The sequence below is a fragment of the Sander vitreus genome, chromosome 5, assembly GCF_031162955.1.
Source record: "Sander vitreus isolate 19-12246 chromosome 5, sanVit1, whole genome shotgun sequence".
In the NCBI taxonomy this organism is placed as follows: Eukaryota; Metazoa; Chordata; class Actinopteri; order Perciformes; family Percidae; genus Sander; species Sander vitreus.
In genome coordinates, this window is record NC_135859.1 from 16473216 (window position 1) to 16496006 (window position 22791).

At 44.6% G+C, this 22791-nt stretch overlaps 1 protein-coding gene across 1 annotated transcript in view; it reads left to right on the plus strand.

Annotated features, from left to right (window-relative positions):
* fam222aa (family with sequence similarity 222 member Aa) overlaps window positions 1-22791 on the plus strand; it is a 48262-nt gene that overhangs the window by 11506 nt on the left and 13965 nt on the right. Inside the window, exon 2 of the mRNA XM_078250662.1 lies at window positions 13451-13593. Within this exon, the coding sequence (XP_078106788.1) occupies window positions 13497-13593 (97 nt within the window). The 5' untranslated portion in view covers window positions 13451-13496. The remainder of the gene's footprint in view (window positions 1-13450; window positions 13594-22791) is intronic.

Genomic DNA, 22791 nt, shown 5'->3' on the forward strand with positions numbered 1-22791 from the left:
GATTCTCTCAGTTCCTCCAGTTTCAAAGCGCTCGCATAGCTCAACTGTGTCGAAGCTTGCCCCTCCTCCCTGACCCCTCCTTCTGGAGACAGCACTCTTGACCTGCTGCCCCATTGTTTCCAGCAGGGATGGATGGGGAGCCGCCTCTGCCGGCACGATCCTTCACTCAATAGCTGCTCCATCTGTTGACTGCCTGACTCTGGGTTACAAGCGGGGATTTTGCTCCGTCTGTGCAGGGTGTGAAAGGAGCTATCTCAGGGGGCTTCCTGAATAGGGTTTTAAAACTGCAGTAGCTGGGTGTTGTGATGCCCCTCACACCCCACCCCTCCACCCGTCATCAGCTCAACACAGCCGGCTGGGTGTGTGCAGGATGAGAGGCCTTCATTGTGCCTGTTCACAGGCCCCTAGGCAACAGGGTCACCTTGTCCCCAAACAAATGCTGCCCTCAGTGGGATTGTTGGCACTGCATGTCTGTGTGTGTGTGTGTGTGTGTGTGTGTGTGTGTGTGTGTGTGTGTGTGTGTGTGTGTGTGTGTGTGTGTGTTAGGGGGAGTGGGTATTTGAGTATAAGAATGCATAATCACGAAGAGGGCAGAGGCCTTGGCTGCGAGGACATTTATCTAACATCTCTGCCTTTCACATCAAGGCCTATTCAGTGCAACCCGTCTGTGTCGGGCTTTCAAAGGGCATCACAGATAGAGAAACACTCTGGGCTGCTTTTCAGGTCAAACTGCTCTCACCGAACATTTAGAGCAACAAAGCTGCTGATGTCATTTTCTATTTCTCCTGTAAATTCAGCTTACATTTTAACATACATTATCTGTGTTTTGGTCGCTCCTGAATTTGAGTCCCCATCTCTTGAAATGGTGGAAGAGCACTGCTTAGGCTTTAGAGGCTGGTCTGTTCTGTAGTTCTTGGGAATTTTATTGTGAATTGAAAACTAATTTGTGGCTGTTTTGACTGCTGGTTCACCTTCAGTAATTAATGTTGAAATTGCAGTCTGCCAGACATTTGTGCTGAGGTCCTCCGTCTGTCTGCGTGGGAGATGTTATTTAGCATTTCCTCTTAAGTGAAAATTAGCAGTATGCTGCCCTCTGAGATCATATTCTTTCTCCTGTATAAAGATTCCCATGAACTAAAAGAATAACCTATGTTTGGGATGATTTTGCCCTTGGAAAGATTATTTTATTACAATACAGATCCAAATAGTATAGTTATTGTACATATTTATTTATCATTTTTTTAAATTCTCTCTTTCATGTCTTAACTTGCTTTTGATAGTGTAAATAACTCAGCAGCAGTTTAATTCAGTTATTTTTCTTTTGTTTGTATGTAAGGGGGGGGGCATCTGCCTTGTTTCCTGTTCTGTTCCTTTATAACAGAGCCACAGTCAGCCACAGCTTCACCACTTGGGGCCTGGACACCTCAGCGGTCACAGGATGTCCCCAACACACCATTACCTCAGTTAAGATGATTAAAGTATCAGGATCTGCTCACCTCATGTCTTTTGCACAAATGTTCCACCTCCACCTTTCTCCTTAGGTTGAGGAAAGACAAAGTGAGCAACATTGTCAGACAGAGAAGTAGGCGGTTGGTTCAGGCGTGGAGCCCCCTCACCAGACGAGACAGAGTTAAAGGAAGAGGGGGCTGCTGAGTGAAATGAGTGGAGGTAGAAAACTGCAGTGACAGCAGAATGAATAAATTGAAAAACTCTCTCATTGTAAATTGTCTATCGCTCGTGACAAACGATCTGATAGGCAAGCGGCCTGGGTTTCCGACGCATCTGTCCCAATAGAGCTGTGAATAACTGGTCTATCTCCACACTGCTTAGCACTGGCCCCGCACTTAATAATTCATACAGTGTGAAATATTTTCCCCGGTACAGATATGCCAAAGAGCTGCCGCCAGCAGGCGGGGGCGGCGAGGGGGGTGTCCCTGCGGTGCTAATTTGGGGGATGGTGACATGCATCTATATTTCTAAGGGGGCTTTAGTTTATAAAAGCTGCCTCAGACACATTTGCTCTCCTGTATGCTCTGTCTGTTGTTAGAAAGAGCTGAACTGGAGATGCAGAGAGTGCAGATGACATTTAACTCATGGCTTATCTGCCTGGAACCTGGAACAGTGAAGTGAAATACATTTCCATGTAAGCTAACTGAACACAGTTATTGGTCACTGTAGGGACTAAGGGAGGCTGTAAACCTGCTAAGTAGTTTTTGCTGTTTGCCCCGGTGAGTCTTGTGGTCACAGTTGACATCAGTGGCAGCAGGTGTCTATGGACACCTGGTTTGTGTCTCCTGTTTCAGCTGACTCCTCCTGCCTCAGGCTCCTGCAGAAGCTCAGCAGCCAAAGGCAGCTCTCATGGTCCCTGACCTTATTGTCCCCTTCATTCACAGCGCTGGGCTCACACCACCTTATTCTCCACGGCAATGAGCCCAAAGCAATAATGGCAATTGCTTGTATGTGCGTGCACAAGCGTGTGCAGATACATGCTCTTCGGTGATAGTGTCGTGCCATGTGTGTCATTTTTGTGCAACGGTGCTGTGCAGTGCTCGTTTTGCAGCGCAGTCCTGTACAAACTGGGTTTTTAAGGTTCACATTCAGGCCCCGATACCAATTATGCAAACTATTAAAAATTTAAGGAGGACAGTCTTTTATAATTTAATCCTAAAGTAATAGATTCTATTAAAAATGCATGAGAGGAGCTTTATAGATGGAGCTAGAATTAGTGTCTATCAAAGACTCCAGTCAAGGATGCAGGGGGAATGGGCAGCAGGAGTGGTGGTATTGCCTCATTATTCAAATAGGATATGATTACCATAGAGTCCCTCAGAGCTGAAGCAGAGTTTGCTGGCTACTGTGATCACACACAGGAGGAGTTTGGTTTGGCTCCTCAGAGGGAGCTCTCCCTTTTTTTAGTTCAATGAAACTGGTTTAAGATTTCCTGTTTTAACTTTCACAAATGGGATTCGAAATGACGCGATTTGTTGTGGTTCAAAGCGTGTGTCGTTGCGCTGCTATTTGTCTTCTTGGGTTTCTCCTCCCTGGTGTTTCACTCAAGATTGTTTAGTCTTGTCCTTGCTGAAAGCATGTGGAAAGTGTTCAAGCATGAAAACAGGACGCCTGCAGTGTTGTAACTTAATGGCTCATGCATCAAACGAGCAGTATACCTTTTTTACTGTTCCTTGGTTTGCCTCACAGAGCTTCCTGGACAGTTGAAAAACAGAGTGAAGATTTTCCACGGTGCTGCTTTTACTTTTCAAACTTTTGTACTCCACTCTATCTCGCGGGGGAGTGGGCTAAACAGTTTTTCTGCATCACAGGTTTAATGGAGTACAGATAGCAGTTGAATTTCACTCTGTTGTCATTGTTATTTGCTTCAATAACTACAGGTAGAGAACTGCAGTTATTCAGATACCAAACAGCCTCTCAAAAGGCTCTGTGCTTATTAATGTGCTGCAAGAAGAGGATTGAAAAAGCCAATAAAAATTGGAACACTCATGAAGCTTATATGGATTTTAAGTTCTGCCTCTGAGGTAAATTCCTCGCCTTCTTGATGTAGTGGTTGCCTGTTTATGGAATAAATCCAACAGGCTTAATCGATCATCTCCGTGGAAAGGTCAAGAGGAGAAGCTCTGGTGTTTGAAGTGCTTATCCCATGAAGGAGTGCCAGAAATGTGACACCTCCTTATGAGTGGGCGGCGGCAGGCAGATTAGTGACGGACAGGGTGGCCCAGGGGGATGATTTAGGGAGATTCAGCTCTAAATACTCTGTGTATATCAGAGAAAGAGCGATAGAGAGAGAGAGAGAGAGAAATTATAAACTGCCTTCCCCCAATCCCTATTTTCAACAGAAAAGCATATTAGTAGATTAAAAAGAAAATTTCCAAAAAGAGGACGGAAAAAGGAAAACAAGCGGGGTCACAGCTGGTGGTGAAAAGTGAACAAAAGTGTATTGGTTTTAACCTCCTGTCCACACTTTCTGTTTAATGTTGCTTGAAGTTACGGTGGTTTCATCCCTCTGCAGTCTAATCTAATCTGGAGTGGGTGGCTTTGGGCAGCATCTGTGCTCCGAGTTGAAATAGGGCTTTCTCTCCGCCTAATCCTCTATCCAGGGATCACTCAGTAGGGTGAAGACAATTACCAGCCTGCTCTTTCATGCTAATGGGATCTCTAACTAGATCTTACAGAAAGAGGAAAAAATAGACGGAGGAAGAAGAGAAACGGGGACAATGGCGCAGAAAGATGACCCAACTAAAATGGATTTTTAGATTACCATTTAATTATTGATAGAGAGAGTTGTAAGGCTTAAGGTCAGGATTTGGAGAGCATTTTCTAAGAAAGGAGATAGACTATCAAGTTATTTTGGTGTGTGTGTTGGGGGTTGTCGGGCCAGGAAGTTGCTATCAAAGGACAGATGTCACCGACATATCAGCAGCTGTGTGCCAGGTAGTCTGCCTTTCACCTTTTTATCACCTGCCTCCAGCAAGGTGTCTGGAGTGGTTTTAAATTGCATTAATATGCAGGAATTTATAGATTGCCTCCCTTGGCATTTCTGCAGGGAGGGGAAGGGAGTATTTCTCCATCTGCACTAATTACTGGGTCTTGGCAGTGTTACCTGTCTCTTGTGAAGGACAAACCAAGGCACTGAGCAGTAACACTCTCCGGGGTGTTTTTACTCTGATATGTTTGATGTGTTGGGACCCTTGACTACCATAACAAATCTCTGCTAGCAACACCAATAAACTAAATGACTTGGTCCAACTTCCTTTTTCTAGCTGAGAGAGAAAAGCTAACAGGCTCTGCAGCTGAGTTCAGTGACAGTTGCGCGTTTACTCAAACTGTTGTAGTTAAATGTATCAGCATATATCTTCCGTTAATCCCGGTGGAAACTTAAATTGACTGTCTCCAGTGTGTCAGAAGATTTAAAGTCACGGCAGCTCAAGAGTAAATCTTAACAGGTGGAGACCAGCCAGTGTTCTCCTTGAAGTGTAGTTCTGAGACCTGAAACAGGAAGGCATGTCTTTGGTCTAACACATAAATCACAGGAGCGACGAAATGTATCAAAAATCCTTGAGAGGGAAAAGATAATCAGTCTGCACATGTGCTGTTATCTCTGCGATGACCTCGCTTCTCTATTCTCTCCGTGGCTGGTCAAACTCGCTGATAACGGGAGCCCTTATCGGTTGCTTTTGTCATGGAAAGCATCTATTTTAAATCATTACAACCTGCCCATTTTTTCACTTTCCCCAATCATTGAGCAGTGACACCAAGACCTTGCCTGTGAAAACACAAGATCGATGCTTTAACTCTTTCCACTTTAGGTAGCTCGCCGGTTGCCAGGTTTCGGCATCAAATCTGCATGCTGCGATTCCTCAGCTCGCTGTGAGTTTCCCAGGTTTCTGTGTTTGTCTATCTGCCTGTCAGAAAGACTTCTTGGATTGCTGCTGCACGACAACATCTTGCTGGTGTTTGTGCCATCTGTGCCTTTAGCCAGCAGGTGATTACCAACCGCAGACTCACCTCCCACTCTGTCCAATTGGATTCCCTCTGCTGGCATGGTCAGGGCTGGCTTTGAGAGGGAGCAGGATGACAACAGCTGGATAACACACATTATGGAGTAAAGGGAAAGACAGAAACTGCAATGGGGAGAAAATATGTGCTTCCTTTTCCAGCAAGTATAGCTCTGAGCACTTGTGTCATCTTCTCTTTTATAGTCCCTTATATACAGCAGAGCAAAAATGGCTTTGTCACACTTCAAATATATCAAATGAGATCAGTGTCAACATTTCAACGGTGCACTATTTGATTGCGTTGTGGGCTTCACAACACACTAATGTTATGCATGACTTGACTATTGGATCTATGACACCCTGCAGTGAAAGACGGCAGAGTCGTCCTTTGGACCATGGGAATTGGGGTCACCTCAGGCCCTGCAGAGAGCGATGTTTGGAGTCAGGCTTCGGCAAGTGAGAGAAGAAATCACATTGTTTGAATTTAATTATATTCCATTGATTTATTGAACACCCATTAATAAGCATACATTTCGAGGCAGGGCCATTTTGCGTGAAGGTTTTCTCTCTTTCTCTCTCTCTCTCATTTTTCTCGCCTGCTCACTCCATTTCATCATACATTGACATAATCCTTTCTTTGAAGTTCAGGAGCCAAGCTGAGGAATGACAGCACAACAAACAATGAACACAACACAAAAAGACAATCAACACTGTTTGAATATTCAAGTTAGCCACCATAGGATGGGTAGAGAGGAAAAAAAGAACCCTTGTTTTATTGTTGGTGTGTTAAGCCGTGAATGGACCTGTCTGAGACAATAAAGGATTGTGTCACATTGGGATAAGAAATTTTGCAATATCAACAATGCTTTACAAATTGTGTGTAATAAGGTTTACTGCCTAGCATTAAAACCAAGCTGGCACAGCTAATTCTTCATATTTGGCTGAAGTTAGTGTGGAGGGTTTGTGATTTATGTTTGAAAGTCCTGCCTGGTGAGGTTGCATCTGCAGCAAAAACCTGTTTTAAAGAGTGATATTTAGTTTTTATTGCAGCCAGATTTGATTTAAATTGTCCTTTGCAGAGGTATTTTCACACACTCTGGCGTGTCTGCGATCAACAGTTCAGTTTAAACTCCACAGCTACTCTCCACATCTGTTTAATATGTCACAACATTCGCATGGTTTCTGTGTGAAAGTGGTGTTAGATGACAACTGATGGTGCTGCTTCGCAAAACAATGCAACAAAGGCTGAGGCAATAAGAGGAGAAGGAGATGTGTTTCCCCTGTGGTTTGTCTGACAATCTTAAGCCACGCTCTCATTGCTCAAAGTCCCTCCCTGGCATCCGCAGGAGCACAGAGGCTCAGTCATGTTGTACGAGCACCTTGGTTGTATTGTGCTGGAAACCAACATATTTTACCGAAGGGGCTCTCCCAGCGTGGGATCGCATGCATGTGTTGGGTTCCAGAATGGTTATTGGTGCACAGGATATACAACTTTTAAAATCAGAAATACAAACCAAGGCTACATGTCAATTATGACTTGTGGATTTGTTTATCATCGTGGTGTTTTTCATCTTGCTGCACTTTGCTAAAAAATGTTTTCCGCTTTTTAAAGCTACAAATGGCAGATTCAATTTCTTCTCTTGTAATGTACTGTGCATGTCTTGTCACACTGCTATTTTTATTGTACAGTGCTGTTGAGCTTCAAGCATAATGAGTTTATATGCTCAGGGCATTTTATGGAAATTATATGATCAGCTCATGTCTTGGTCAAGCTGATCAGGGCTTAGCTTACTGTATGCCCCTGTGCACTGCTCACCTATAGTGTAGGTGTAAAAAGAGCAGTATGCAGAGACTTACATAACTGATTATGTGGTAAGCTCCACCAAAGGCTGCACATGTAATACTTTAGAGAATTGCCATCTCTGGTTGTTTTCTAAGATTGCAGTATTTTCCTCACTAGCTTGGGTAGCCATAGAGGAACAATTCTGCTACAGTGTTTCAAGTATGGAGAGTTTTTTTCCCTTCAAAATCACACAAGGAAGCAGAGTAGGTTATGAATCTATGCACGTGCCATGTGAGCTGGACCACCGTGGGGATGCTCACTAACAGTGACAGACCCTAAAAGAAGAAAAAAAAGAGCCCAATCCACAATAACCTCCTGTAGGCTAGTAGGGGTGGGAATCGCCAGAGACCCCACGATTCAATATTTTCACAATACTTTTGTCACAATATGATATTATTGCAATTTTAAAGATATTGCGATATTCTGCAATTTATTACCCTTTTTCCATACTATGCTGTATCAATCCCCCCCCCATCCCTATAGGCTAGTATCTACCAAAACAATTTGACTGGTGGAAATGCCACATTACCTGACCAGATGAAATATTACCCCTCAGAATGCTGCTCAGGTAGTGGCTGAAAAGATATAGTTCAATACAGTATACTAATTATATAATACTAATACTTGGGTCTCTGTATGAATCTAAAGTTCATTTGACTTTCATTTGCTTGACTTCAGCTCTTTGCATCTTCTACATTTTGAATGTGGTTACCACACAGTCATGAAGGCTCGCTGCCTTCTGAGCCCGTTATTTACCATTAATGAAACCTAGCCCAGTGCAAAGATGCAGCAGTTGGCTGTGAAGTCAATTAGTCGTCATCGCTATTACAGGGTTGACATTAGTCTAGGCAGGCGTGTTTTGATTAGAGATGACAGACGACTCGCTGCTATTGGACTGCCAGACATTCCTCACTCTTCATGCCATGGGTGAAGCTATTGAAGCTGACTGGAATATATAAGTGTATAGAGTGTGTTTACCAAGACGCCCCTAATCTGCAGAGAAACCTCTTATAAATACGACTGCACGGCATACGATGTTGTATAAGCCCCAATAACAGTGACATGCTGCATTGTATATATATATATATATATATATATATATATATATATATATATATATATATATATATATATATATATAAGAATCAGCTGCCAATATGTTATTCCAACGCAGTATATCATGGAAATAATACATAAACTGTACTGTAGGCTTTTACACACAATGGCCTTTTGTTGTGCAGGTTATTTATTGTGCTGGTTTGAGGTTGTGCAGAGAGTGCATCCAGGGGCTTGTATTGTTAGGGAATCAGTAGCTCTTGTTTGTGGAGCTGGGAGGGTTTGTTAACAATGCCTTTTTTATATGTCCCAGAGTGTGTGCCTGTCGGCAATCGTCCCCTCAGAATTTTTGTTTGTGTGTTGTTTTGTTGTTGGTGTGTGGATCAGGGTCAGCGAACATAACCCTCTCATTGTGTGCCATGTTCAAGTAGACCAGTTTTATATCAGGCACATGTGAGTATTAGTGTGTGTGTGTGTGTGTGTGTGTGTGTGTGTGTGTGTGTGTGTGTGTGTGTGTGTGTTTTGAATATACAGTATGAGTGCAAATTATTTAGTGTGGATGTGTTAAAAGTGCCAAGCTGTAGGGGTTTACTGCCAGTCCTTCCTAATGGATCCTTTCACTCTCCTTCCATTCATGTGACGGTATGGTGACGGAAAAGGGGGAGCTGGGGATTAAGGGGGTAGAGGCAGTGCCTTGTTAAAGAAAAAGAAAGGGTTTGAGTGTGTCGATTGGATTAACTTGTTTGGGCTTATTAAGAGGGGAGACACAGCAGCTTGTTAAAAGCACTGCATGGGGTGTCCCACAGAGAGATGGCAGGGTCACCATTCAATTAGGTCGAAGCCCCGCCTTCACTCATTGTGGAGGCTGTCTGCCACGGCTGGTCCTCCACTGGAAGGGGGAGCTTCACTGGGGACACTTTAACCAAGATAGTCAAACATCTATAGAAGCTTGGCGATTTGCTCTCTATAAAAATCACTGAGGGATAATGTTAGGTAAGGCTGGGAATATATTTTTTTTGTTCTTTTGCTACTAAAGCTGACACAATACTTGAGTTTCAAAATCAATACCAACATGATACCTTTTTCTGATATGTTACTTTGAGAAATATTAGCATGGTTTGTAACACCTTTATTGCCAGACAAGAACGTTGGCACTGGACGATTCTGCAAAACCTTAGATTACAACATTTATGAAGTTTTTCTTTTTTTACATCTAATGCTAACGTTTTGAAATTCTTGCATCTGTACATGTATGTATGGTATGGTAAACGCTATGTAAAGTTTGTGGTTATGGCAAATAATCGGTTAGAGGTTAAAGCATGGTTAAGGTTAGGAAAGGCATAAAATAAAAAGGCACACATATAGGGCACACTACATGACACTACACATAAATCCTGAGCTGCGGTTACATCTAATATGAACATACTTCCTAGGATAGTTTTTTTCTACAAAACCCTTTCAGTTGACAAAAGAAGCCAAAGGTCACAAATGTTAAATGTTTTTCCAAAAGAAAAGCAGCCATACAAGAACTTTGCATACAGGAACCATCTGATCAAAAGCAAACAATGACTCTGACCACATTAAATGCCATCTTTTGGTACAGTTTTTGATTTTTTTTCTTCTTCACTCTGTCTTTCACCTCACATGTTTAGCTCAAAACACACACATATTCTGTTTATTCACCCATGACCACCCTGTAACACCCCGCACTCGGCAGGAAGCTTATCTGGGCAGACAGCTTTGGGCGCGTGGAGTCATCTCCTCTGATCTCTGCAGTTTAAGAACCTTTTAACTTAGAAATAGCCCTCTGCCAAGCCCACTGCCTCTTGATTCCAGCTTATTCACTCATCTCATGGGACTGATCTTCCGCCCCCATTGAAAACCCCGCAGCAGCGTTAGCAGAACGGCAAAGAGCCGATAGGCATCCAGGCTTTTGAGATATCCCCACACTGGTGTAATAGGAGACCTGTGAATGGATTTGATGAGTTAGTGAAGTGCAGGTGGTTTTTCGAGCGGCTTGTAGGGCTGTGTGTGTGTGTGTGTGTGTGTGTGTGTGTGTGTGTGTGTGTGTGTGTGTGTGTGTGTGTGTGTTCACACCAGCACCTTCATGACCTGGGCATGATTTTAGGGCAGCTGGATGATGGGTCACAGGGGTTTTTGGTTTGGTGATAATTTCCTGCCTCTGATAGACATCTGCTAAGTAGTACAATAACCTAATAGGAGGAGATGAGGGGAAAGGGGGTAACATGACAAACAAGCCAAAGACTTGCTCCTTCTGCCTCACTCTTAAAGTCAATAATAGGAGAAAATTGGTTCTTGAAATTGAATTGAAAAAAGTGGGTCTCTTTCAGCAAAGTATAATGCCTCAGAATACATTTGGCGAGCAGCAAATGGAGAAAAATGGAGGGTAGTTACACGATTGTCTTTCATTTCAGAGGGAAAAACTGTGGAGGTATCCCCCCGTTAAGTCTAGCTTTTAGTCTCAATCTACACCATGTGTCCCTTTCCTCTCTCTCAACCACTATCTTTTAACAAACGGGCTGTGAGGATGGGCTCGTTGTGAAATTAGTATCCTTACAGAGAGGACACAGAGAAAGGATTATGTGAATAGCCAGTAATGAGCTCAAAGTGCCAGTGTGTTTGGGCCAGGCCTGCCTGTGTGCGAGAGGAAATGGCACTGCAAGCGACCTTTTTTGCTCAAGCACCTGGCGAGAAATAGAGTGGCCCCTCTATTCCATCTGCAATGTGTGTGTTTTGTGTGTGTGTGTGTGTGTGTGTGTGTGTGTGTGTGTGTGTGTGTGTGTGTGAGAGAGAAACAGTGAACTGTGTAATTAACAATACATTCTGAGTCTAAAGATTTAGTTACATTTATCAGGGAGAAGCATTTTTTGTGAAACACCATTTTCACACTGTCAGGTTTGTGCTAAAAGTGTTGCTTTGTGCTGCTACTGACACATTTTTAAAATACATTATTTTGACCTATAGTGTTAAGTGTGTTATGAAAGCCTCAGGGTCTGAGGTCAAATGAAATGTCTTGTAAAAAATGTTTTATTATAAAATCTTTTTTATTAGTGAAAGACTGAATCCTTTGCAGGGGTGGTGCTTTTTTTCTGTAACACCTGCTTCTAATCTTTTTTGAACTATTCAAACCAGGAAAGGCATTTAACCTTAATTATAGGCAGTAAATTGTGTTGGTGGTTGTTGATCATGCTTGCTTACTCCATTTCTCAATCCACACTTTAGCACTTTACACGCCATCTGTGTAAGGAGGGCAGTTAAGGTTCACACACATGCACCTGTTAATGAAAATCCAGTCAGTTCAGATTTAAATTATATTTTAAATGGTACTATCTACATTTTACAAGTCAACACATTTAGAGAGAAACATGTTGTGTAAAGGTTAGTTTGATTGAATGCTTCTATTAGTGGTTTAATATGTTGATGTTTTTCACGGGTGATCTATATTTTGCTTTATTCCTTTAATGAGAAAGAACAGGAGCAGGCGCTTTATGGACTGTCATTAATTTATCTCGTAATCATTATAATTGCTTTCTTTAAATGATAATCTATAAAACTAAGTAATGGACTGATGGCAGGTGGCTAAATGTTCATTTAGTGATTCACTGAGAAAATAAATAACAGGGGACAAGCCTGTGACAGGCGCATGAGAAATCATTTTTCAATAATCTGCCACGCATCATGGCAGGAGACGCTGGTGCTGACAGCACAGATGAAATATTTGCCTCTGTTCTTTGTTTTAATATGGGAGGAGACCGGCCCAGATGGAAACGATAGTGTTTCATATCGATGCATTTTGGACAAGAGACTCAAACACATGCAGAGCTAAGATTAAGGCAGCAATGCTTTATACAGACACAGCCATGCTTTTTAGGTGAGACTGGGCGTCTGCAGTGAGCACATTGTTTCCTTCAAACCAAACAATATCCGTTAAGTGAACTATAGAAGAGAGAATCTCGATCCTTATCACATAAAAACACTCTCTGGACCTAAATGGTTTGCTTCAGCTGTGCTCATCTGACACATAATCCAAGTAGAAGACTTAGTAATCAGTCATCATTGTGCTATGTGACACTGGTATGTTGCTGATGAATGATACCTACCATGCTACTCGATTGTTGAGGGTCCTTGGTGAGGGAGAAGTAGGATTTCTTATATATACATATATATATATATATATACTGTGTCCTGTGTTTCCACTGGGGCTGTGATGGGCTTTTTGAGAGGAAACTAGCAGCAACTGCCTCCCTGTTCATGAGTGAAGGTGGCTGTGGGGAAAAGGGGGAGTGTAGAGCTAGAGATTTATGGCCTAGAGGGAGATTGATTAGTGCCGTCACTAGCCCTGATGTACGGTTGGCAGTCTCTCCCTCCCAACCCATCGCATTTCACACACACACACACACACACACACACACACACACACACACACACACACACACACACACAGACACACATGGAACCATACGGTTCAACACACACCTGCACATACATCTAGACACCGCTCAGTCCCCCAGGCTTTTCCTGACAGTCCCCCAGAGCTGTTGCATGTTAAGTTGTAGCAGACAGACTGCTGTTTTCTCAGCATTACCATTTTTTTGCTGTCCATAGATAACGCCATCAATCACCACGTACACACTGCCCTGGAAGGAATGTGCCTGAGTGCTGCTACTTTCTGTGTGTGCCTGTGTGTTTGTTTTGAGGATGGTTTCATAGACGGGAGATGCGGTTGAATGGCTGTGTGCATGTGCTGTTTGAAGCTGCAGAGTGACTGGCCTGGACTGTGCTCTGAACCCGTGTCAACCGTGCTGCCCCAGTGCAGGTGTGTGTTTATCATTCAGCACACAGAGCTGAGAGGCAGGCAGCTGTAGGCATGCTTTCCCAATTAAAGCCTGGGTGAGAAACCTACACCATCTAGCCCAGGGCCAGCTCCTACCGGCTTACCGGACACAGCCATGGAGCTTTGACCTCGAATCATCCTCCTTAACATACTCAGCGTTCCTCTCTTTCTCTTTTTCTGCTCCAGGTTTGCCGCAGAACTCCCCCGGCTATAGTACTGTGCCCACCTCGCCATGCTGGCCTGTCTGCAGAGGAGGCAAAACCCTCCACCCCAGCACCCGGTGTGTGCCAGCAAGACCCTGGAGCCCCCGCAAGCCCTTGGACGGAAATGTAAGTTAACAAAGTGACAGGGAGCGTTGGAGGTCAGGTGTTCAGCTCGCTCAAAGCTAATGAATGAGAGAGGCTTGTGTTTGTCGTTTATATTTAATCGGTCATGGCGAATGATAGAAACGGGTAGTTAACCCCTACTGTGAATAAGCAAAGGAAAATAGACTTTCCGGTTTCTGTTGTTTGTCACTGTGTTCCCTCGCTACTCTGAGGAATTCTAAACAGTTTCATTCGCTCTGCACTTAGACCTTGGATTTCCATGTTGTTTGGCTACTCATTGTGAGGGGGGCTGTTTAGCAGTGCTGATTGTGCAGTCGTGGCAACAGGGCTGAACAGACAGTGTTTAACGTGCCTCACTGGCCCTGGGTGACCCTGAGGGTCTGTAAACATTTACAGTGTCTGGCCCTGGCTGTGCCGGCCGCCTGTAAAGCATGACAGCTGCTCTGTTTGCTCCCCGAGCACCACCCTCTGTCCACTCACAAAATGGTGTAAAGGGACAGAGATGAGCAAGAGCTGAAAACTGTTACAGAGCTGGCGAAACTAGTTCTAACCAGTTTGAGATTAGAGAGAGCTATGGGAGTCAGGCATCTGGAAGGTGAATTTTGTTGAAGCTTTTGGATAAGCCTTTTATAGTAAGAGTATGTTTTCCAATGAGGGAAAGAAAGGTCTTTCCTTCTTATTGAACGCTCCAAGAGTCTTTAGTGGCCTTTGTTTACATGGCAGGCCTACGAGCTACCTCAAGCCGATTAAAAGGACTGGTGGATGGAGAGCAGGGGAACACTAGCCTACCAGTTTTTACCTCAGCTTAGAGAGGCTTAGTGGGAATGGCAGGTTCTGTGCTTCTTCATCAGTGGGGCATTGTATCAGGCCTGTAACCAGCCCAGTGAAAGACGAAGAAATAAAGCACTGCCTGCATTCTTTCTCAGCTTCTCACTGGCCAATTAGCTACTTCTCAGCTCAACATCACACTCCAGTCGCCTCCTACAGAGGAGAGGAGAGTCACAAATAACAAGGTGACTAGGTGCTGCCTCTCTCCTCAGATCCGGAGTTGTATGTTGCTAGTCTGTATGGATGTTTCATATGGAGCTGTATATATGTTTGTGAAACAGAAACAAGAGACATAAACAAAGCTCCAAGTGCATTTGGAAGAGGCAGCTCTTCAGCTGAGTGGGGTTCAACCGGGCTCACTAATGAGGTTTCAGAGAGAGGTGAAGTGAAAGGGAGGACAAGAGAAACTGCACAAAATAGAGAAGGTAAATATGGAGAGGAATTGACGGAAATGGAAGGAGTCCTCAACAGTCTTAATCGATTCCTTCATTCCAATTTCACAGGATTAGCCCACTTCCTCTCAGAGTCCTTTATTGAGGAGCAGCCAGTGGGAGTCAGGACTCAAATCAATAGAGAAAAAGAACAGTCTCCAGTCTTCCCTTTGCCCTCCCTCTTACCGACCCTCTCTGTTCCTCTCCCTCTCTTTCTCCACCTGTTAAACCCTTTGATTGAAAGACTACCACAGCGACTGACTTGAGGTTCATAATGAGGATGTTTGAACATAATAGCCTCCTTTCTGTTCTTGGAGGGGGAGGGGGGAGCAAGTGTTGGATTTCCACCACTGTGTAGCTCTTGGCCTCAATAAGGCAATTGTTCATCCAGGCCCAGAAGGGGTGCAGAAAGGCAGACAGTGGGTCTGGCTGCAAAAGTGGGCACACTCAGGTCACCATGCTGAGCAGGTCCCCATGATTGATTGTTCGTGGACCAGTTTGTGCCAACGTGGAATGGGGGTTGTGGGTAAGGTGACCTGGGCTCTCAACACGAGGCTGAATACTAGAATACATCCCTCAAAGAGACAGAGTGAGTGAGAGCAGAGGAGGGGGATTACCTGGCAGTGAGATAGAGGTGAGGTGTGTCATTTGCATCTGCTGTCCTTTACACAAAAGTAGTGAGATGGGTGCATGTGTGTGAGGACTAGGGTGGCAGAGCAGTTGGGATGAGAGGGCGAGGAGGGTTTTAGCAAAAGCCCCTGCATGCAGATGCCGAGTGGCTGCACAGATCATTGATGCGACTCCCATTAAAAATCCCTCATACCCTCAATAAAAAAGGACTTAACTGGCTCTACCATCAGCTGGAAGCGTTCAGATCGGCTCGCCAGACAATCAATTTCCCCCAAGCGCACAGAGCTTAGCGGGAGAAACGGGAGGTGGATGTTTCCATTATCACAGCCCACTCTGTGTCTGGACTCGGGGGGGTTGGGTAAGGTACTGTAGAGCAGGGAGTGCAGGGGAGAGAAATGAGGGAGTGGCAGAGGGAGAAAGGGAAAGACTGACAAGTGGGAGAGAGAGAGAGAGAGAGAGAGAGAGAGAGCGAGGACCGCCTGCCCTTAAAAATATCATATTGAATTAGCCTCACAGAGGCGGCCTTTCGATTTTTATTTTTTTTTTTGGCCGTAGAATTAAAAGGAGTGCAGAGCATTACTTGAATTATAAATCATAGGCACTTGCTTTCACTGCACCCAAATTCCGCACATATGTGGCTGAACTCTCCAGCGCCAGCCCCTGTCATTTTTAATTAAATCCCCCCTTATGGGTGACATTTGTAGCTTGCCCCCTCCTCTGTCCTCCCCTCCACGTCTCTCTACCACTGCCCTAGATGGAGACATGAAAGGCAGAGACGGCAGCGGAGCCAGGGCCTCTCATCGTGTTGTGCCCCAGAGAGAGGGCACCCATCCAGACAGATGAGAGAGAAAGGGTCGCAAGGGGAAAGGGTTCAATGAATGCCACTGACCTTGGCCACCCTCGGCCAGCGGCAATCTCCCTCACTACCCATCTCTCTTCTTGATCGTCGTCCTCCACTGTGGGTCTGAAGGTCCGGGGAACAGGGGTGAGCGTAACAGCACTGCTCCTGGATGGAAGAGGGAGGTGCACTTGTCCAGTAACGAGTAACACTGAGATGGCTGGACAGGAGGCCCAGCAGCCCCCACCACTACCCTGTCTCCTCTCTGGCCCAGACAGCAATTACTCTGCCACATGTCAGCTAAAGTATAACAGGTCCAGAATCCCTCACTTGACTGGTTGATGGGGATATTTCTGCCTGGCTATCTTCCAAAATTATATATTTTCAGATTTCAGCAAGTTTTCATTTGTTTATTCAGTACTTAGTGGTTACATTTGAGCCAGGCATGACATTTTATGAGATTGCCATTGTCACACTCGGTGTGCATGTTTGTGCTCTTTATCCAGGCCCGTTGCAGGTTCTGCCCTCATTAACCACACAGCTCGCTGCCCCTCCCATATTTGTCCTGTGATTGGATCAAACTTTGGGCTATACCTAGGTGTTCCCTTGTGTCTCTAACCCCAGCAGGTCCTGGCTGCAATCCACACACGCACACACGCACACACACACACACACACACACACACACACACACACACACACACACACACACACACACACACACACAGTGATTCAGCATACTTTTGGTTGCATTGCAATGACTTATGTAACCCTAATTAAGACAAACTATTTCACATCATGATGAATGCAACTGTGGTGAAAACAAGCTCAGAAAACCAGTTTTTCCCCAGTTGAATGTGTCCAACCAACTGGTGTGAAGTCCAGAATGTGTCTTCTTGTAACAGAGAGGTGAACACATGTACACACATGCACATACACACAAGCTCACCTGAAGCCGTAATTTTCTGTGACACCACCCAGGAGGCCTGAGGTGCCAATCATCCGAGTGGAGATGAGAAGTTCCCAGAAGGCCTGATATCCCAGGTTCATGCCATGTCAGGCCAGGTTCAGACCTTTTTTGGCTTGATCGACAGAGACAACCTGGCCATGTCACACACCGCCTCGGGACATGACATGGGCTTTCACCTGGGGATTGTAGTTTTCCTAATAGCCCTGTGCCTCTGCAGGCGGAGCTGCCAGAGCCATTAGTTTGCTTTGCTTCTAGCAGCTTCCCTTCCTTAAGCTACACCACCAGTTAGAGGGAATATGCTCAGGTAATGACCTCCAGCCACCTCTATTCCACTGTTGTCTGAGGCAGTGTGAGACAAAACAGGGGAATTAGCTGGCTGTATCAAATTGCAGCATGATTTTCCAACGGCTGTTAGGTAGGGGAGGAAAAAAAAAACATGGGCTGCGTTTTCTGTTGAATATTTAAATGTGGTCACAAGCAGCAGCAGAAATAACAACCTTTCCCCTGATTGCCTCAGTACCCTGGAGGTGGAGGGCATAAAGTGGAACTTGGGGAAAACGGAATGGAGACGGAGGAAGGAGAGAGAATATGCATGCACTTGACCTTTTCCCACTGATTGAACTACCTCGTTCCTAACTCCCATTTGGAATTCCGCAGAGTGCCCACAGAGACTGTCATTATTCCACAGTCTGCAGCAGGGAAGCAGAGGTCATGAGGTATTTTTCATAGTGAAAGGTGATTGACAGCTATCCATGGCCTGCCTCCTCCTGGGTGCCTACTTATGCAATCTCATTTTGGGGATCACTGGGTTTTCATAGCCACTTGAAATATGTAATTCACACCTTCATCACATTGCTATATTGCAAAATCCAGAGTATTCACTCATCATCATCATTCATCAGGTTTCACTTTATTTCTGAGGGACAGCCCTGTGATATTGGCTAGTGGCTAGTACTACTTACCTCATGCATACTACTGGCTCTTCTGTCATGTTGGCGTCTCAGCGCTGGCACACAGAGGATCATTTCCGCCTGGTGGCGTCCCACGGAGCCATGCCTTCCCTCTCTGCCCTCTGCCTTCTGCTGTGAACACAGGGGGCGAAGCAATCTTATTGCCTTGGGAGGTGAGCTTGAGGAAGAGGGGCTCTGCTTTAGTTTTGTCACAGCGGGATTTGGGTTGAAAAACAGGTTCCTGGTTCCAAAGCCTTCGAGCTGGCATTTGGGCATCCCAGGTGCAAGGCTTTGACACCCTCTGTCTTTGCCTGCCAGAGAGTGGGCGTGGGGTGGGGGGATGTGAGCGAATGTACAGAGAGTGTCCGCAGTCCCTTGCTGTCCCACAGGAAATGACACACAGCTTGTGCCATCTCAGTGCTGAGCCCACCACAGACTGACCATGAGAGGCGTTCAGGAGGTGTTGCACGCTCCTGGCACGCTCTTAGTGTTTTGGAGTGGTCTCTTTGATAGAAAACTCAAAATAAAAATGTAGTTTTGGGCCAAGATTTGGACTTACAAAGTGTGTAAGTAGGAAGAAAGGTTTGATTACCTTTTTAACTAGATTTCCAGCCTTTACTCTATTTCTGTCCAGTCACTCCATCCAAATCGTGAAGAAATTACAGCACATTTAAAAGTATGAGTCACAATTTTATTATATTTATATGTCTGCTAAATACATATTGTATAATGTGAAAATAAGTATAGAAAAAAAGTCCTCATTCAGCAACATGGTACTTTGTGTCACTGGCTTACACTCTCACACACAGTTTATTGTTACATAAATTACATCTACCATAGCTGTATCTGTTAATTTCAATTTAGTTAATTGGCCCACACATTCTAAGCTCTCGGCCATGATTAAAATTCACCAAAGGTGAATATTGATCAGTATGTTGTTGTTAAGGGTCACCTGTAAGGAGTGCCATTACGCTGGGAAAAGTGTAAAATTAGTGTAAAACTACAGAGCCGACAGCAGTAGAGTTTAGTGTTTTGGTCCGAACCAGTTGTGAACTGTGTACTTCAGTACGCTCTAATGGTGTATAGGGTTTTGCAGAGAAAGCATGTTACTGCAAACTGACCACAGCACAATGTTGAAATCAATGCTCGTGTGGGACATTTTACCACATCTTCTGTGGTATGCTTGTTGGGTTCATTCTCATGAAGGCCATCTTCTCATGCATTGGCTGCATCATCATTTTAGATTTGAGAAATGCTGAATCACATTTGTTTGGTTATAGGTTCAGAGGCAGGGTGTGTTCTTTGCTGACCTCTGATTAGTAGTTTTAACTCTGAACAATTTCCACTGGACCTTTAGGCCTTTGAACAGATTTCCAAAGTGTCTACTTCGTAAAGTTGTTTTTAGCTTTCTGATGTTGCTAGGCACTAAAAATGTGATTGACCTACCTAGGTTACATGAAAGCAAAAGTATTACTTAATGAAGTGATTAAAGCTATGTCCGTTTTTATGTTTCACCTCAGTCCATTAGATGGATAAAATTAAAGAATATCAATTAAGAAACAGCAATACTTAAAATATAATACATAGCTTCTGTTAAATCTCTGCCTCCACAACTCTATTGACATTAAATCTTTTGAAATCTTTTTCTTGCTGAAAATCTCTCCTCTCCTCTCCTCTCCTCTCCTCTCCTCTCCTCTCCTCTCCATGTGTACTGCAGCCGAGTGCCTTGTTGTCTGTGCAGTGTTAAATATTAATTGGGAATCAGTGGAAGACTTGTCTCCTAAATGATAGAACAGAAGGGCCCAGGCTTGCCTCAGGCAGCCTGCAGGCGCCTTTCTTCTTCCATTTACCTGCAGGCCTGCGCACCAGCACTTCCTCCAGTCTGACAGGCCTGCCCAGGCGCCTCCAGCCTCCCCTCATCTCTTCCTCTCACTCCCACTCTCTCCCTTTTTTCTTCCGTCTCTGCTCTCTGCACTGGTTCCTTTTCTTATCTGTGTATGCGCTTACAATCTCTACCTCTGGGGTCCCATACTCCAAACCTGTGTGTGTGTGTGTTTGTGTTGTTGCTGTGTCCATTTGAGTTTATGCATCACTGTGAATGCTGCTTGCTCTTGGCTGAACATGTAGCCCTTTGAGAAAATAGTGTCACAGTGTGGCATATTCTCCTAAAAACAGGATAGGGAAGGCTTGACATAAATCTTTCAGGTCAGGATTTTAGCTTGTTGTATTTCTTTCTTGGCTCTGTGCCCTGCGCTGCTCTCTGCCTCATCACTGAATGGTTTAATCTCTAGTTCTTCTTCCTTTGCTTCACAGTTTGAATTTCTTTCTTCCGTGAGCCGGCCTTTGTTCCCCTTTATCATCATTGTCATCTGGAAAGGTGTACCGAGACAAAACAACTGGCACCGGCTGCTTTTTTGGTGCACTAGCTAGCTCTAACTTGTGGGTGACCCTTGTGGGCCGAGTTAATTAAGCTGCAGAGATTTGTTTTGGAAATCAAACCAGTCTTACCTGTTGATGTATTTTGACTCTGTATCTGTTTGTACTGGAGCACAGCTTTTCACAAGGTTCAGTAAGGGTACATTGTGAAGTGGTAGGGCGTAAAATGGAAAAACCTTGAGAAGGAGAGGGCAGCAGAAAGGCAGGGATATAAATGGAGGACAGTCGGGGGGGTGGTAGTGGTGGGGTGGGGGGGGGGGTTTTGACTTTTTAGATGCCATAGGAATGAGTTCACAGGCCCATGAGCACAGGCCTAATCGCACATGACAATATCAGCTGGTGTGCCAGTCGCAACGCATAACCACCCCGCTGCTTGTGCTGACTCGGGGTATTTGCTGATAAAGCTCTGCTTTCTAGACCATGCTGTATGCACAATGAGGGTGGCCCAGGCAGGCCTGAGGGCTGGCTCATCACAGGCAGCCAACCAACCGGGGGCTAGGTCCCCCCCATCTAAACAGAACCCTGCACTCCACTAAGCCCTTTGGCCAAACTTGATTATTAAACAGAGAGCAGTTTTGTGATGAATATAGTTGTTTTTTCCATTTATAATCTATTACGTTGCCCATCCAGGCCCATAAATTATTGCAAATGGAAAGAGCCTGGTGAAACTCGTGCCTGAAATGAGGTCGTGGCTGTGAGCTGCTCCGTGAAATATTCAGGGTTGATATTTTCTATTGAAATGGCTTTTTTTTTTTGTTGGCCGTCATTGGAACAAACACGAAGCCCGTTCTTTTTGTTTGTCCATTTTGTTAATGGAGTGCAGTGTGTAGTGTTGGGTAAACATGTTGCCCCAGTTTCTGTGTTTGTTTGGTGTACGGGTGTCCCACAAAAAGCCTGACATGGCTGCTGTTGGCCTGCATTCCTTTGTGGCTCAAAGAGGACTTAAACTACTCACTGGTGTTGTTTTTGCTGGACAGTCAGCTAGATCAATTAACGTGTGTGTGTGTGTGTGTGTGTGTGTGTGTGTGTGTGTGTGTGTGTGTGTGTGTGTGTGTGTGTGTGTGTAATGTGTAATGTGTAGTGATCTGCTTGGACTTTAGTTCTCTTTCATGCATGCTATGACTTCTTGCGTTAAACATAACATAAAAGGCCAAGGCTGTAAGATGTCTGCCTAAATATCTTTATCTTTCTGCCTTTTCAAATGATATCTTCACAAAGGTTAGTGCTACTGTTTTTATTACCCGGGAGAGGCAGTAGGTCTCCTCTGGTGATGCCAGTGGTGTTAATGGGGCAGGAATGCAGGACGAGTGCTTTCCCACGCTGTTAGTTTTCTTCTGCCGGGCGTGTTTGAGACAAGCCTCTGGGCCGGCTAGGCTCCGCTAATGCAGCCAGAGTGCAGACAAATGGAAAGTGACACTTGTGTGTGTAGAATGGTATTTGTGGTGACGCTTTGACTACAGATAATAAAGTGTTCACCCTGAGGTGATTTCGCCCGGCAAGCACCCCAGATGAAACTCACTTACTCAGAGAGGGAGACTGAAGAGATAGAGAGGGGGATGAAGCAAGAGAAGAGACATACACAATATAGAGAGGGGATAATGAGGATGAAGAAGAGAGAAAGAGACACATATAAAGGGAAATTGAACCTGGTTTTAATTGTGTATCACATTTATTTGCCTGCTATTTAGAACTAAAAATAAAGAACATGTATGGAGCTTCTTTAGATTAATGGATTTTGACGATAAATCGTTATCGATGTTGTAGCTATTAAAGAGAAAGGATCAACAGCATGGTAAATAGTTTGGGTCAGCTGTTGGTAGCTGTGTGTGTGTGTGTGTGTGTGTGTGTGTGTGTGTGTGTGTGTGTGTGTGTGTGTGTGTGTGTGTGTGTGTGTGTGTCTGCCATGCCATGTGTACAGAAGAGTCCTTCAGGATCAATCAATTCTCAGTAATTTCCCCTACAGCTCATAAAAGCCAGGTCAGTCTGGAAGGAGCATGAGGTTGCCACATCAAACCAGCTAATTAATTTTCATGGCTGATTCAGGAACATCTGGCTTTAGAGATAAATTCTAACGAGAAAATGAAAACACAACAGTGTCCTGGTGGTATAATATTTCACA